General features: G+C 34.7%; 1 protein-coding gene across 1 annotated transcript; it reads right to left on the minus strand.

Moving 5' to 3' along the window:
* Window positions 1–1,191: 1,191 nt before the first annotated feature.
* hoxb1a (homeobox B1a) lies at window positions 1,192–3,849 on the minus strand. Its single transcript, XM_083566342.1, has 2 exons — window positions 2,900–3,849; window positions 1,192–2,327 (listed from the first exon to the last, which is right to left on the minus strand). Exons 1-2 carry the CDS (start codon window positions 3,648–3,650, stop codon window positions 2,014–2,016), a joined length of 1,065 nt encoding a protein of 354 aa, XP_083422468.1. The 5' UTR covers window positions 3,651–3,849; the 3' UTR covers window positions 1,192–2,013.
* Window positions 3,850–14,689: the final 10,840 nt, after the last annotated feature.

The raw sequence follows: 14,689 nt of genomic DNA on the forward strand, positions 1-14,689 counted from the left end.
AACAGCGTGACTGAAATCCACACCAACTGCGCAAGCAGATGGCCATAAAATACCTTCCTCGTGGAGTAAAATGCTAGAGTTAGCATGGATTTGGGTCACTTTACCTTCTTGTGTTTACCAGCATAATATTTAGTCTACGTATTTATAGAAAAAACTGAAAAAAACACCCTGAGAGATACTGTAATATGGCCTGTATGTCTTTAAGCTTAAATGGCATTGTATGTCTCTGTCGTTTCTCTCAGCAAGACAAAAATGTCTGCAGTGTTTGATCATAATCAAAATTTTATGATTAAAAAATATATATTTTGTTGCATGCAACAAAAATGTAATCAATATTCGACTCTAAATTATTTTATTTACAACAAAAATTAGTCGGTGTTTTGAAATAACAGTTTGCTTATTTGCCTGACATTGTATAAAGCCAAGTGTCTAAATTTGTAACTTGTGGTTGTTGTTGTTGTTGTTTTTTTCTATTTGTTTTTTAGTTCAGCATTGAACCAGTTTAAGGTATGATGCCCTTAAATACTTTTGCAAAGATGCTTCTATTAATGCATCATTAAAACAAATCGACGATTTAAAAATACAGTCGAATAATGAATTTAGCAACTTTGTTTAGAACTGGACACTCAATATTTTTAAGTATGAATAATTGTTATTTTATTTTTTTCCTGCAGTTTGTCCAGCTGTTACGGAGTGTTTTTGAGTTTATTTACTTGTTTAGAGCTCCCAGAGGCGCGCAAAGGTAAAAAGGTCAACTCTACTCCACAGAACCACACAATCACGGCTTCTCAATTCATCACTGTCTCGGTAAAGTGCTGTGCGCACGCGCGCGTGTGAACGTGCGTGCGTGTGCGTGCGTGCGTGTGTGTGTGTGTGTGTGTGTGTGTGTGTGTGTGTGTGTGTGTGTGTGTGTGTTGGTGTTCGTATAAATTATGTTCAATTATCGTCAGTCTATTTAAAGGAAACATTGTCTTTGCGTTATCCTTTGCACTGCTCTCGATGGTTTTGCGATTAGCTGCAGTTTAATCGCGGTCGATGACCAAAATAAAGCTGTTACCTAGAAGTGGTTGGGTTGATGAATGAACCATGCATGTCACAAAGCTGCAAAAAAAATAAAAATTGTTAAGCCCGGTAAATCAGTAAAAAATATTTTTTTTATTATTAATTTTGATTATTTGAGGTAGAGCCATATTTGAAATAAGATTTTCGTTCAAACATCCAGACTAACTAATAAAACTCAGCCAGTCTGTGTTTACACCAATATATAACAAAAGGATTTTGGATAACAAAAAAACACGAAATAACCCTGAATTCATCCTAAACAGCTGCACACTACAAGTCTCAAAAACATTTGTTCGTGATATGAAATTGAAATAAAGGTGTAACGAATACACATATATCCCCTGCAAAAGCAAAAGCAAAAAATCATCATTAAATACACCGCATTTTGTGTTCTGGTTTAGGTGTCAAAAGTAAGCACCGAATAGTACAAATCATTTCACTCATTCATTCAGTTGGGATTACAGTCATAACAATGTGAGGTGCTTCAGTGGCGTGAAGGCCTGTACCCTGTAACCGCATAGTGCAAACGGTCGAATTAAAGTTTAAGACATAGCCATCTTATGTAACATATAGCTACATACTCACAATCAAAGAAACGCCTTTAAAAAAGTTTTTTTTTTTTTTTACTCTCGTAGACTCCCTTTAATTTGAGAAGTCTACATAGAGACTTGTAAACATGCTAAAAGTGCGTTACCGACTTTGGGATTCAAGTCGGAATTAGCGTATACCCTGAATTAGCCTAGACATTAAAAAAAGGGAGTTCATCTTATACAATTGCTGTAGGACAAAATGTTAGCTTCTCTTTAGGTCAAAAGGAAGGTAAATGCATAACCTGTGTCCTATTTCAATATGAAGGTCTTTTTCGACAAGATCTGGAATGTTTAAGGAAATATTATTTTATATTACAAAGGCCAGCAGTTCATATTCGGGCTTTAAGTTGGGCTGATTTTGTTAGGTCTCAGGACTTGGGGACGTTCCTGGGGATGTTGTTGTTGAATGATCCGAGTGTTCGTCAAAGTCCTTGATTGCGGATGATGTAGGCGCGAGACCTTCCTTTTCACGTTTCTTTTGCTTCATCCGTCGATTCTGGAACCAAATCTTCACCTGGGTCTCGTTGAGCTCGAGCGTGGCTGCGATTTCCACCCGGCGAGCTCGAGTCAGGTATTTGCTAAAGTGAAACTCTTTTTCCAGCTCAGTGAGTTGTTTTGTGGTGAAGTTTGTTCGGATTGTATTTTGTGGACCCAGGCCGTACTCTGTCAGTTTTGCTGTGTGGAAAGAATTATTGAATAGTTAAAATAATTCAACTTTCACATTAAAATCCTACATTCCCGACATTAAAATAGCATAACAAAGTAATGATAAAGTCACAATATTGCTTTTTTTCTGTGCAAGTTTACAAGAATTTACAGCTATCATTTAAATTTGCTATATTTCTTATTCGCTAAAAATTTCCCCAAAGTTACTTTATGGCTTTTTGTTTGTACACTACGTTAAAATAGCCCCTGTGCGTAAGGGTGGTGTTTTAGATACATGACAGATAGCCTTGGATGGAGAGAAGAAGAAAATGAATAAAACGACACCGAAAACTAACACAGAGCAAGGAAACAAAGTTAGGTCCATTTAAGGGGTAAGAAAGCATCTTTGTTTGACAAATTACCCCGAGCAGAAACCGGAAGTCTGATTTTGAACATTGAGACACTTAGTATTAAAAAAATAATCAAAGAAAAGCTGTAAAACGTACTTAAAAGTAGGAAAATATCAAGTTCAAAACTCAATAGTACTTATTTCTACGACTGGTGTACGAATTTCACTTGAACACATTGAAATAGCAACCCACCAGTTTTAGGAGGGTTCCTTTTGACTTTCATCCATTCAAAGGTCTTCCCTGGCATTTGATCCAAGCCTGTCTCTTTCTGCTGACAGGATGATAAGTCGGCGTATGCATTCTGACCATATGGGAGTTGGTGGTCCTGGTCTTCACAACCGTTCAGGTGTTGATATGGCGCCACCGGAACTGCTCCCTGCGTGCTACAATACGAACCGGCCAAGGACCCATAATTAGGACCGACATTCGGGGAAACAAAGCCAGAAGTCTGAAAATACATTCCATCCTGTTCGTGATTCATGAAATACTGCTGATGGCCGTAGTCCTGAGTGGCAGAGGCGTGCGCACCATAGCCTGTGCTATTGTAAGTTGAAAGGCCCATGCCACTGGTTTGATTTAGGTGCTGGTGATGCGCATAGCCTCCACTCTGGTGCTGATGTTGTGCCGTGGGTGCCGGCGCACTGCCCCCTACGTAAAGTCGTCCATCAGCGTTATAGCTGTCACCGGACTGAAAGGGGCCCGAGTAAGCCTGATCCAAATGATGGTATCCAGACTTTGTCGGATAAGTGCTCGTTCCCCGGTTGCTAATTGTGTACTCCAAAAATGAGTTCATTTTTGAATTGTCCATGCGCGTCTGATGGCGACGAGAAAAATGCACGAGTTCGAAATTCCCTGTGCTACAACCTCGCAGCAGTATGTTATGAGGAAAATAAAAAGAAAACGATACCTCCAGAGTATTTGCTCCTGCTTCCCTATAACACATCTATACCTCAGCTGCTGGTCACGTGAGCCGTCACGGCGCCAATGGTGTGGGGACCTCCAGAAGTTTGTCAGCGCACGGTGACCATCCATCACGCGTTTGACATTTGCATGACAAAGCCACTTCAATCAAACTGGCCCATCAATCTGATAACAGCACGAATATGTCAAGCCCCGCGTGAAAGGCTCTCCCGAAAGCGAGAAAGAGAAACGAAGAAAGGGACAAATGTTCTTTTGAGATTTTAACCCCTCTTCCTCTCTTTCCTCATAGGCATTAATAGCACTGCAAATGTACTATTTTTTTCCAGGCTAATTATGGTGTTATAATGTTTATTTTATTTACAGGATCATTCTCTTAACATTACTGTAGAAAACTAAATTCTTATGACCTCACATGAGGTTTATTCAGAGTTCGATGTCTCTGCTCAGATTTTATATCCGTTTAGCACTTGGATTGGAAGTGACGCCATGTTTCAGTTTGGACTTTTAGGAAGTTTAATTGAATCACTGGGAAGCTCTTTTACCAAAACTCAGTTAAGCGAACAGTAAACCTTGAGCTGGGACTGAAGCAGCAACATATTCTACATAGTCCCACATGAAGCACATACAATTTGTGTAAAAAAAATAAAATAATAATTTGTACTTTTACATCTGTATAAATGACTTTCTGGCACATTACCCATTTATCATCTATTATACTCGCTGGTTCATATTTTGCTGCAAACATGTCATTCTCATTCACCTTTGAATCTGTTACAACTCCCTGATTTGGTCCACACTTAGAAAACATGACACGCGTTGGCGGGGGAACGAAAAGCTACAGCTAATCATTAATGAGTCACAATAGTTTAGCGAAGCCCCTCTTCATAAAAACCCACGCACAAAGGAGGTGGTAGGAAGATCGCGAATATTGGGAGTTCATTCACTGCTACATGGAAAGACAAGAGCAACTAACAATATGACGCCCACAGTAATTTGTTACTTGTCAGTATGTTTACTATGGTGTCGCCTTTCTAGAGAAGGGATAGTCATGCGAGCAAAAGTTCACAGCTTGTAGTCAGCTATTTCTAATGTGTCCTTCACCTTCCTTCAGTTTTACTCAAAGATACAGGTATACAACAGGTTTGTTTTTCTGTAAATAAATACAGGACTGACAAAGGTTTTGCCTTCTAAACTGATCTTTATATCTAATTCTATGGAACACCAACTTGTTACAAACAGCAGACTGATTTTGATCTTTTCATTAGCTGTCGGGTTTCTTCATTTGATCAATGTTCTATAGATGAACCCATCTTGTCGCAAGATCTAAAAAATGAGAGACAATAAATCTCATTTTTTTAAATTTATTTTACTGGACATTTTGTTTCTAATTTGTTTGTTTAGCACTAAGTGAACAATATGGATTTTATCGTGTGACAAATTTTTGAATAGTTATTGTAATCATTTGGTCCGTCATTTTCATTTAGTTTAGTTTTGAATTTAAAATGTGATTTAGTAATCTAATGATTTTTATACTCTTACAGTTAGGTCTTGTATAAGTATTGGGCAATTGTCTATGACTATGATTTATATGCAAACTGAGTAAATTTCAGACCGTAGGAGAAACTGCGATTACATTCAAAAATGACTAAATTATTTAGGGCATGTTCTAATATCTACCATTATGCTAATAGGTGTATGTATAACTTACCATAATGGCATTTTTATCAATGGCATATAATAATTATATATACAATTATATATATATATATATATATATATATATATATATATATATATATATATATATATATATATATATGCATACAATAATTATAATGACATGCCCATCAAAGGTGTGAAATTACCTCTTATTTTCTAAAAGTATAAAAGGATAGTTAATTAGAAAACGATAGCTATATTGTTGCTCTTAATAACACAGGGACGACTTCATCTGACGTTCGGTAAAGTCATATATGAAATCTTAAGGACTACGCTTTTTTTTATTTGTATTTTTTATTTATATATTTTTGTTTTTACTGCACTTTTCCTAACACATTTTTTTGTGCTAACCAGACCTACCCCTGCCGACTAGCTACAATGTGCAGGCTATATTTACTGATCCACCTAGTGGTGTAAAACAGGAAAACAATCCAGACATGGCCTTTGTGCTCACTTAGTGGCACAATGAGAGAAAGAAGAGCAATAAGAAGATATCCTGCTTGTCATTCGGTTTAAATGGAATGGCTTATATTGATATGTAGACTTATTAGAGGAACTATGCTAGAAGTTATAAATGTATATTCATTTATTTATTTGTTAATTAATTAATTACTTTATTTATTTATGTATTTATTTATTTACAGCAAACAACCTTATATATATAAGTCAAATTGGGGATTCTATCATTGCTGCTTTCACAGCAGCAGATTATAATAAGATGTTTTATAAGACATTAATGTTTCACAGAGCATTTAGCACATTGCCGAGGTATTTCAACAATGCAGGGCAACGCTGACATGTTTATTTATGTAGGCTCATGTAGTCTTTTAATAAAAATATATATAAATAAAAATATAAAATAAAGTTAGAGATAAGAGTAAAATTAAGATTAAAATAAATATTAATTGGGTATTAATCAAGTAAAAACACATGAAGCGAATTCTAATGGCGCAATAAAATTGCTTAAAGTTTCTGAAGGGAACGGGTTAGCATTAATGTTTTCAGTCTCCATTTGAAAAAGAAGTAAAAGTGTGTGTATATTTAACATTATGAAGCTTTCTTCCAGATAAGCACAGAAAAATGGCAAAAAGCTGCCTCAACATTCTTTTCCTAATTCTACATTTTGTTAGCTGACAAGAGACTACTTAACTGAGTTTGGCCATCCAATATTTTAGAGTTTCGTGAAGAGCCGAGTGCCTTTTAGTAGTTTAAAAACAAGAATTAACATGTTCAAGTTAATCCTGTAGAAAAAGGAGAGTAATGGGAAGTATCTAACTACTTGAGTAATTTAATGACGTGTCCACATAATATTCTTAACAGCAGTGTTCTAAATTAGCTTAAGCCTTTTTGAAAGATTATTCAAAGTTGAATAGTAACGCAATCAGATATAAATTCAAATATACATTTTTGTAGGCCTGCAGCAGATTAAAAGTCTCTGACTTTTATCATTTTTTTAATTGGTGGAGGGTATATTTTATATTTATTATGACTAAGATGACTAAAAATGTCAATTAAAACTTATTATTTGGCACTCAAATCATAAAGTGGACTTAAGCTTTTACCTTAAGTCTATCAGTAAAAAATATATGCTGTCATGTGTGTTATATGTGTATATATAGTTATATATAGTATATCCATTTTCCAACCATTTTAGTACATCTTCTTAAAGGACAATACAAGGCAGTTTTTAACTTGGCAGTGTGTTTGGGGTCGTTATTATGTTGGACAATTGCCGTTCAGCCCAGTTTCTGAAGGAAGTGCATAGTGTTCTTCTTTAGTATGTCACAATACATGTTGGAATCCATGTTTCCCTCAATTAACCGCAGCTCCCCAGTACCAGCAGCCACAGATTATGATGCTACCACCACCATGCTTGACTGTAGGCTAGACACAATTTTCTTGGTACTCCTCACCAGGGCATCACCACACATGCTGGACACCATCTGAGCCAAAGAGGTTTATGTTACATGGTTGTGTTTAGCAGACTGTTTGTGGGCTTTCTTGTGAGCCAGCTTCAGAAGAGGCTTCCTCCTGGGACAATGGCCATGCAAACTGACTTGTGCAGTGTGGGGCATATGATCTGAGGACTGACAAGTGGACCTTCTACTTGTGTAACCTTTAAAGCAATGCTTTACTCACTCATGCATCTGTTTTTTTTAAACAACAGCTTCTGCGAATGATTCACAGCATGAAAACGTAACTTCTTTGATCGACTCTTGTGAGGCCTGTTCCTAGTGTAACCCGTCTTGGAAAACCTGTGTATGACCCTGGCCACTGCACTATAACTCAGATTCAGGGTGGTACTGATCTTATAATCTAGGACATCTTTGTGGATACAAGTTACAATTGTAATTCTTAAATCCTCAGAAAGTTATTTTCCATGAGGTTCCATGTTGAACATCCAGTGGACGGTATGAGGGAATTGTATTTAAAGCACCAAATTTTAACTGCTCTAATACAAGATAGACAAATTAGTATGGTCCTGTCAAGCAGACCAAAACATGAACATGATGAATAGGACATGTGGTTTTGCATGCTTAAATGATGTACAGCTGTTATCACTAGTGTGTACTCACTTTTGTTGGCAGCTATTTTGACAATAATGGCTGCATATTGAGTTATTTTCAGAGGACAGTAAATCTATACTGCTATACTAACTGTACATCATTGACTACTCTTACTCTTATATATGGAAGAAAAAATGCATGATTAGTGTTGACAGCTTTCATGTTTTATATGTGAATACTCTTGTAATTGACTTAATATAACATATTTTAATGCTTGTAATTCAAACTACTAACTAATTATCTGTCAGTTTGGTTTAATTGTTTGTCAAATACATAAGAACTTTGATGTGATGCCCAATTAGTGACTTTGATTATTAAAGGTATACAGCAGGACAGGTAGTAAGAATGGTCCACTGTTTCTGTTGCTTGATGTTGGGAATTAAATTTGGCAACTAAAATGTATAAGTTGTAAGAAGATTAAAACAGCTTCCGCATTTTTCCACGTTTTTGTAGGTTGAATCTGCATTTTGTCTTTGACATAGTGACAGGACCATTAGGCAAATATATATTTTACTTCTAAAGTATCAATAAGTAACTTTTTTTTAAAAAATCTTTTTTTATTAAAAGAAAACTTTAACTAAAATGCTAATGAACTGACCTTCACATAGTCCATTTCTAAGAGAGAGAGAACTTCTTTATTCATCATCCTATTAATAAAGCAGTCAGGAATATTATACTAAAACCTTCAAAATCCTTCAAGTCACTTCTGAGACACTTTCCATTTTGATGGACTCCACTCAACTCCTACAGACAAGAACACAAACATCAAACATGTTATTTGTTAAACGTTGATTAAAATATCAGGCTAAAAAAACATGTGACACTCTTGTGTGCAATTCAATTTATTTCATGTGCAATTTATTTTACAAAGCCACTAAAATTAAAGGCCCTGATGGATTCGTTTTTATTGCCCATCCCCACTCATTCACCACTGCAGAAACTGCTTTTTTTCTTTCCTGTAAGAAATGTAATCAGCTATACATTGGAAAAATGTAACCAAGAGGACACTAGCTGATTATTTTGTTAATTCAGAACTACAGAAAACATCTTCACTCTCATATAATTGGATCCCTGTGAATGAATGTTATTGTTTTGACTGCAGCGATTCAATTATTATAATGTTTTAAAGAAAAACTTTATGAAAAATTGTGAAGAAAGTCAAACAATCTAATTTAATTAGTATTGAAATTAAAAAGCCAAACGAATTAGTATGTTTAAAAAATTCTGAGGAATAGTATTTATCTGACTCCAGTGGTAGAATATAGCACTTTCTAATGCACACTTTCAGTTTAGAAACATTAGGAGTGAAAACTTTCTGTTGTAGTTTTCTTGAATGCCCTGTTGTATGTATTTACCATAAATGGATGAACTGAAATGATTAGCAGCTTCATCAACCAGCAATTAGTATATGCACCCCTCCAGAAGTAATACTCTATTTACAGCTTTTAATTATCATTGTATTAAAATTAGCTTTATATGTGCTAATAATATTTAAAAAAAAAATCCTACTAGTATTTAGCATAATGCTGCTCATGCTTACCATTGTTTTGTTTATATATCATATTGGAATTAAATTCTGAATTTGTAGCATGCCCGTTAGATGACATATCTTATGAATAACTCTCAAAGCATTGCTTACTGTACAAAGGAGACTTGCAAATTACAGGTTAGTCACACATGCTTGTGTCACTCAAAAAGGGGTTTGCATTTATAGAAACTATAAACGAACACCCATTTCCATCAGTTATCAATTATTAGTTATCTTTCAGGAGTTATTGCATGGTGTATTACACACATTCTGAGAAAAATCCCTAACCCTAGATTTGTTTGATGCTCAACAGTGATACCAATGAACAATTTGGGCTAAAATCATAATTTATTCTTGATTGTATGTCCATAATGTGGCCATCAAAGGCCCAGAGCCAAGGGAACAAAATTGCCTGTACATTTTCTGGTTAGCATGTGGTAGCATGCTATCACTCCTCTACCAATCACAACAACACTAGATAGCTGTAGGTGTTTGTGAGCATATGTACAGTTATGTGAAAATGAAAAAAAAAAAAAAACACCCTCTTCGAATTCTATGATTTTACATATGATGACATTTGTTCTTATCAGGTGTTAAAATGAGGTAAAAACCAACCTCTGATAAGAAACAACACACATGTTCCACAGTGTCGTTATTGATTTAATAAATAAATAAAGCTAAAACAGAGAAAACATCTTGGAAAGACTAAGTATATCTTATGATTCAGTAGCTTGTAAAACCACCTTTATCAGCAATAACTTTAGGTAATCATGTTCTGTATTACTTTATCAGTCTCTCATATGATTGTGGAGGAATTTGGGCTCACTCATCTTTACAATGTTCATTCAGTTGATAGAGGTTTGTTTATTCATAGCTCTCTTAAGGTCCTGACACAGCATTCCAGTCAGGTTGACTTCTGGACTTGTTTTTTTTTAGCATTTCTGTTGCGCTTGGGATCATTGTCATGTTGCATGACCCAATTTTGGCCAAGCTCTAGCTGTGACATCTTCACATTAGACTTTAGAATACTTCTGGTATATACAGAGGAGTTCATGGCCAACTCAATAACTGCAAGTTACCCTGGTCCTGGGTGGCAGCAAAACAAACCGGAATCATCATCCCTCCACCAAAATTCTTGACAATCGGTATGAGGTGTTTTTTGCTGAAATTCTGTATTAGTTATTTATGCAAATGTGGCCAGACATCATTATTTTTTATCTCATCTGTCCAACAAACATGGTTCCAGAAGTCTTGTGGTTTGTTCAGATGCAGTGTTTCAAACCTAGTCTATGCTGTCATACTCTTTTTTTAGTGGGAATAGGCTTTATCCAGGTTATCCTTCCAAACTATTTTCTAATAGTACTTTCACAAACTTTATCATTTAACATGCTAAGTGAGTGAGTGATTTGTTTTTTTCTGAGCCTTGCATTATTTGAACTTGGGGTGATTTTCTTGGGACCTCCACTCCTGGGAAGATTGCCAAATGTCTTGAATGTTTTCCACTTGGGCATAATGCATCTCATTGTATTTCAATGGATTTTAAATTGTTTGAAAATGGCCTTATAAGCGTTCCTTAACTGATGGGCAACAACAATTGCTTCACTAAGATTATTGCTGAAGCCTTTCCTTTTTGCCATTTTGTTAACACACATCTGAATGCCCCAGACCATCAAACTGCTAAAATTATAGAATTTAAATTTAGTGTATTTTTATTTTCACACGGCTATATAAAAGTTTCCAAGTGTGTTATGCTGCCCTGTGACATGGCTTGAGCAGCAGATTTCAAGTGTATGCAGTTCACTAGCTTCATCTGTGTTAGAGTAAGCACATGTCACTTTTCACAATCCACATTTGGAAGCTGTTGTTTGATTGCTGGCTGCTAGTTGGTAAACATTGGTGAGAAAAAGAACATTTCTTTAGACTAAAGCTGTTGATATCTTCGTTTCTTTGGGTTTTTTGCTGTCTCTTGTCATCTTATAATGCAGAAATTCAAGTTTTAGTGATCTCCATTGGATTAGATCATTGTTTCAATTCAGAAAAGACAAATGGCCTGAATTATAGAGCAAGTTCTAAGGGCATAAATATCAGCTTAAACAATGGATCTAGGGTCATTTGCTGCTTTTTATGCTGAAAGAACATTTAAAAATATTTATAAATAATTGATTGGCAACAAAACGGAAATTGTCACTGGTAAAATATATATCATATGTTTAATCTAGCACAACTTCACTTGTTGACTGAGGGATTTGCAATTTTTTTTTTTATTTAAATTGGCTGAGACTAAAGCTATTGTCTGGCAATTTTATTGTTTGTCTTGTTTAGTGGCAATTCACTACGTAAATTAGAAAATAAATAAAGAAAACTTTATTTTGCCACATCTAAACATCAAATCAAAAGTAGAATGTAGTTTTGCATGCAGTAGCAGCACATTCTTTTATTATATTGTAAATGCTTTGAATGTCTTTTTTACAATATATTCAGGATTCCTTGACTGACATGCCACCTGTAATTCATCAACTTCCTTTAAACCATGAGAAAAAAAGGTTATTGACATTAAAGGGTTTTTAATCAAACTCTTTAACTTTACATAAAAAACAAGAAAAAATTAAACTGAATCTTTCACAATATCAAGATGTTCCATTGTCATATTGTAAAAGCAGAATATATATATATATATATATATATATATATATATATATATATATATATATATATATATATATATATATATATATATATATATATACTGTATATATAATGAGTCCCTCTTGAAATGTTGTGATGCTGTGTACGATATAAATCATAATAGATTGCAATGATTTGCAAATCTTATAAACCCATATTTTATTCACACTAGAAAACATATTAAATGTATTAACGTATGTAAATATGCCATTTTACCGCCCCCCAAAAAGGGCCATTTTGAGTTTGATGGCTCCAACAAATATCAAAACAGTTGGGACAGGCGAGTACCACTGTGTAGTTGTAGCTTCTTTTAACAACAGACAAAAAATGTCTGGGAACAGCCCAGGGTCTTCTTTGTCATATTTTTTGTGATGCATTAATGCATCCCCATCCCAACAAAGATACAGGTTTTTGAACTGAGCATTTATAATAAGGCATTCATTTTTTTTTAATTCATGTTTTGCAAAGTTTTCCACTTTGCCTCACTCCATTATAAATTAACTTTGGCCTAAAGAAGATAGTGGCATTTCTGGATCATTTTCAAATATGGCTCCTTCTTTGCATGATAAAGCTTTATCCCACATTTGTGGATGGCATCGTGAACTGTGTTCAAAAGCAATGATTTCTGGTTCTGTTTCTGTGCCCATGCAGTGATTTTAATTTCTCAGTCATGGCTGTTTTTAATACAACTGAGGGCCTGCAGATCAGGGGCATCTAATATTTTTGCCCCTCTTGCTTGCACACAAAGATTTCTCCAGATTCTCTGAAACTTTTGATGATATTATGCACTGTTGATAATGAGATATTCTAAAATTGTTCCATAATTTGTAGACTTCGCTGATTTGTAAACATCTGTCTATCTTTACTTCTGAAAGACTGTGCCTCTCTAAGATAAACTTTTTATACTCGATCACATACTAACCTGTTGTCAATTACCCTAATTAGTTAAATATTCCTTCAACTGTTTCTTTGTTGTAATATTTACTTATTACACATTTTTGTTGCACCATTCCAAATGTTCATTCAAATTCAAATAACAATAAATGTGCAAAAATATATGCTAATTCTTGCTCTTTCATGTCTTTAAACAGTTTTCTGTGATTTCTACTGCTAGAAACTAAGCAGTCCTCAGCTTACCTATTCACCTGTAGAGATTTAATTCCTTTGTCCACCTATATACAAATGAGATGCAAACAGTGTGTGGAGGTGTTATCGTTTCAGGTGGGTGAGCAGCGAAGTGGTGGTGGGTCATGCGTGACTGAATTTGGAGTGCTTTAGCTATATATGAACACCAACATTTCCATACAAGCAGAGTTTTTTCGGACAATCAAAGTCAATAGGGAGCTGCAATGCTTTTCTGCAATATTTGGTAGGAAAAAAGGCCATGCCTTGGCATTACTACTTAGTGATACTAGCTTGGAAAGTTTACATATTTTTATCAGCTATGTTTAAGGTAAGGTGTTGAGCTCTTATGCAGAAACACCTCTATAAAGAATGTGTTTGGTTTTGCGTTTTAAACAGATTTAAACTAATGTTTAAAAGATAAAAGGGCAGGCACGACATGTGGCAAATGATCCCTTTCCCATATTTGCAAAGTTTTAATTTCATGTTCTTGTATACTATTCTAAACTTATATTGAAATTTGACACTATTTTGTGAGTGTTATCATAAATAATATTTGCTTAGATTTTACTGTTTATATTAGTTCATGGATTTTATGGAAAAAGTGAAAAAATGACAATATACATATCATATTTTTATAATCACCAGCTGGAACATTATAATGTATCAAAATAGATTACTGTGTATTTACACAGAGAACATTACTGGTATATTATTGTTATAACACATTTAAAAATTTGAAACTGTATTCTAGCAATTCTACTACTACTACTACTACTACTACTACTCTTTTCTCCACTGCTTTTTATTTTAAGTTTTTAATTAATAAACATAGCTTATGTAATTTCCATAAGATTGGGTATGTATAATCAGAAAATGCTATGGTAATGTTAGAACAGTTAGATTGTTAACATTTGCTTGTTTTCTGTTGCTTTCTTTTTTCTTTATATTTTTCATGTGCTATTCAGATGTCTGACCCATTGATTGTGTCACTGTTGATCTTAATGTTAATTTTTGCAGTTTTTCATTGTGCATTTAATTGTTTATCAACTTTCATTTACTGCTTTCTTATTGGTACATTCATTGTTGAACTTTAAGAAGATACAAACCTGCAATATTTATTAGCTGAAATCTGTACCAAAACAGCTATACAACTCACTCTAAACTGCATGTTTTTTAAGGTTGCATCTCAGAGGTCCTGGATATTTTTACATACTGGGTTTCAATGCTGACATGGTTTCAAGCTTTTAGGGGGTCAGATAATTGACTGTCAGACATAAATAACGATTTTACCATATGCAGGTGCTGTTTTACAGGAAAGTGGCATTAGATAGGCTCTCTCAGATTACATTATCCTTTTTTCTTTTTAGCGGGTGGAAAATTGCTTTAATCCAATTGCTGTTACTTCCTGTCTGAAATTCAGAATTGGCAGACAGATAA

Source organism: Silurus aristotelis (assembly GCF_946808225.1).
Source record: "Silurus aristotelis genome assembly, chromosome: 17".
In the NCBI taxonomy this organism is placed as follows: domain Eukaryota; kingdom Metazoa; phylum Chordata; class Actinopteri; order Siluriformes; family Siluridae; genus Silurus; species Silurus aristotelis.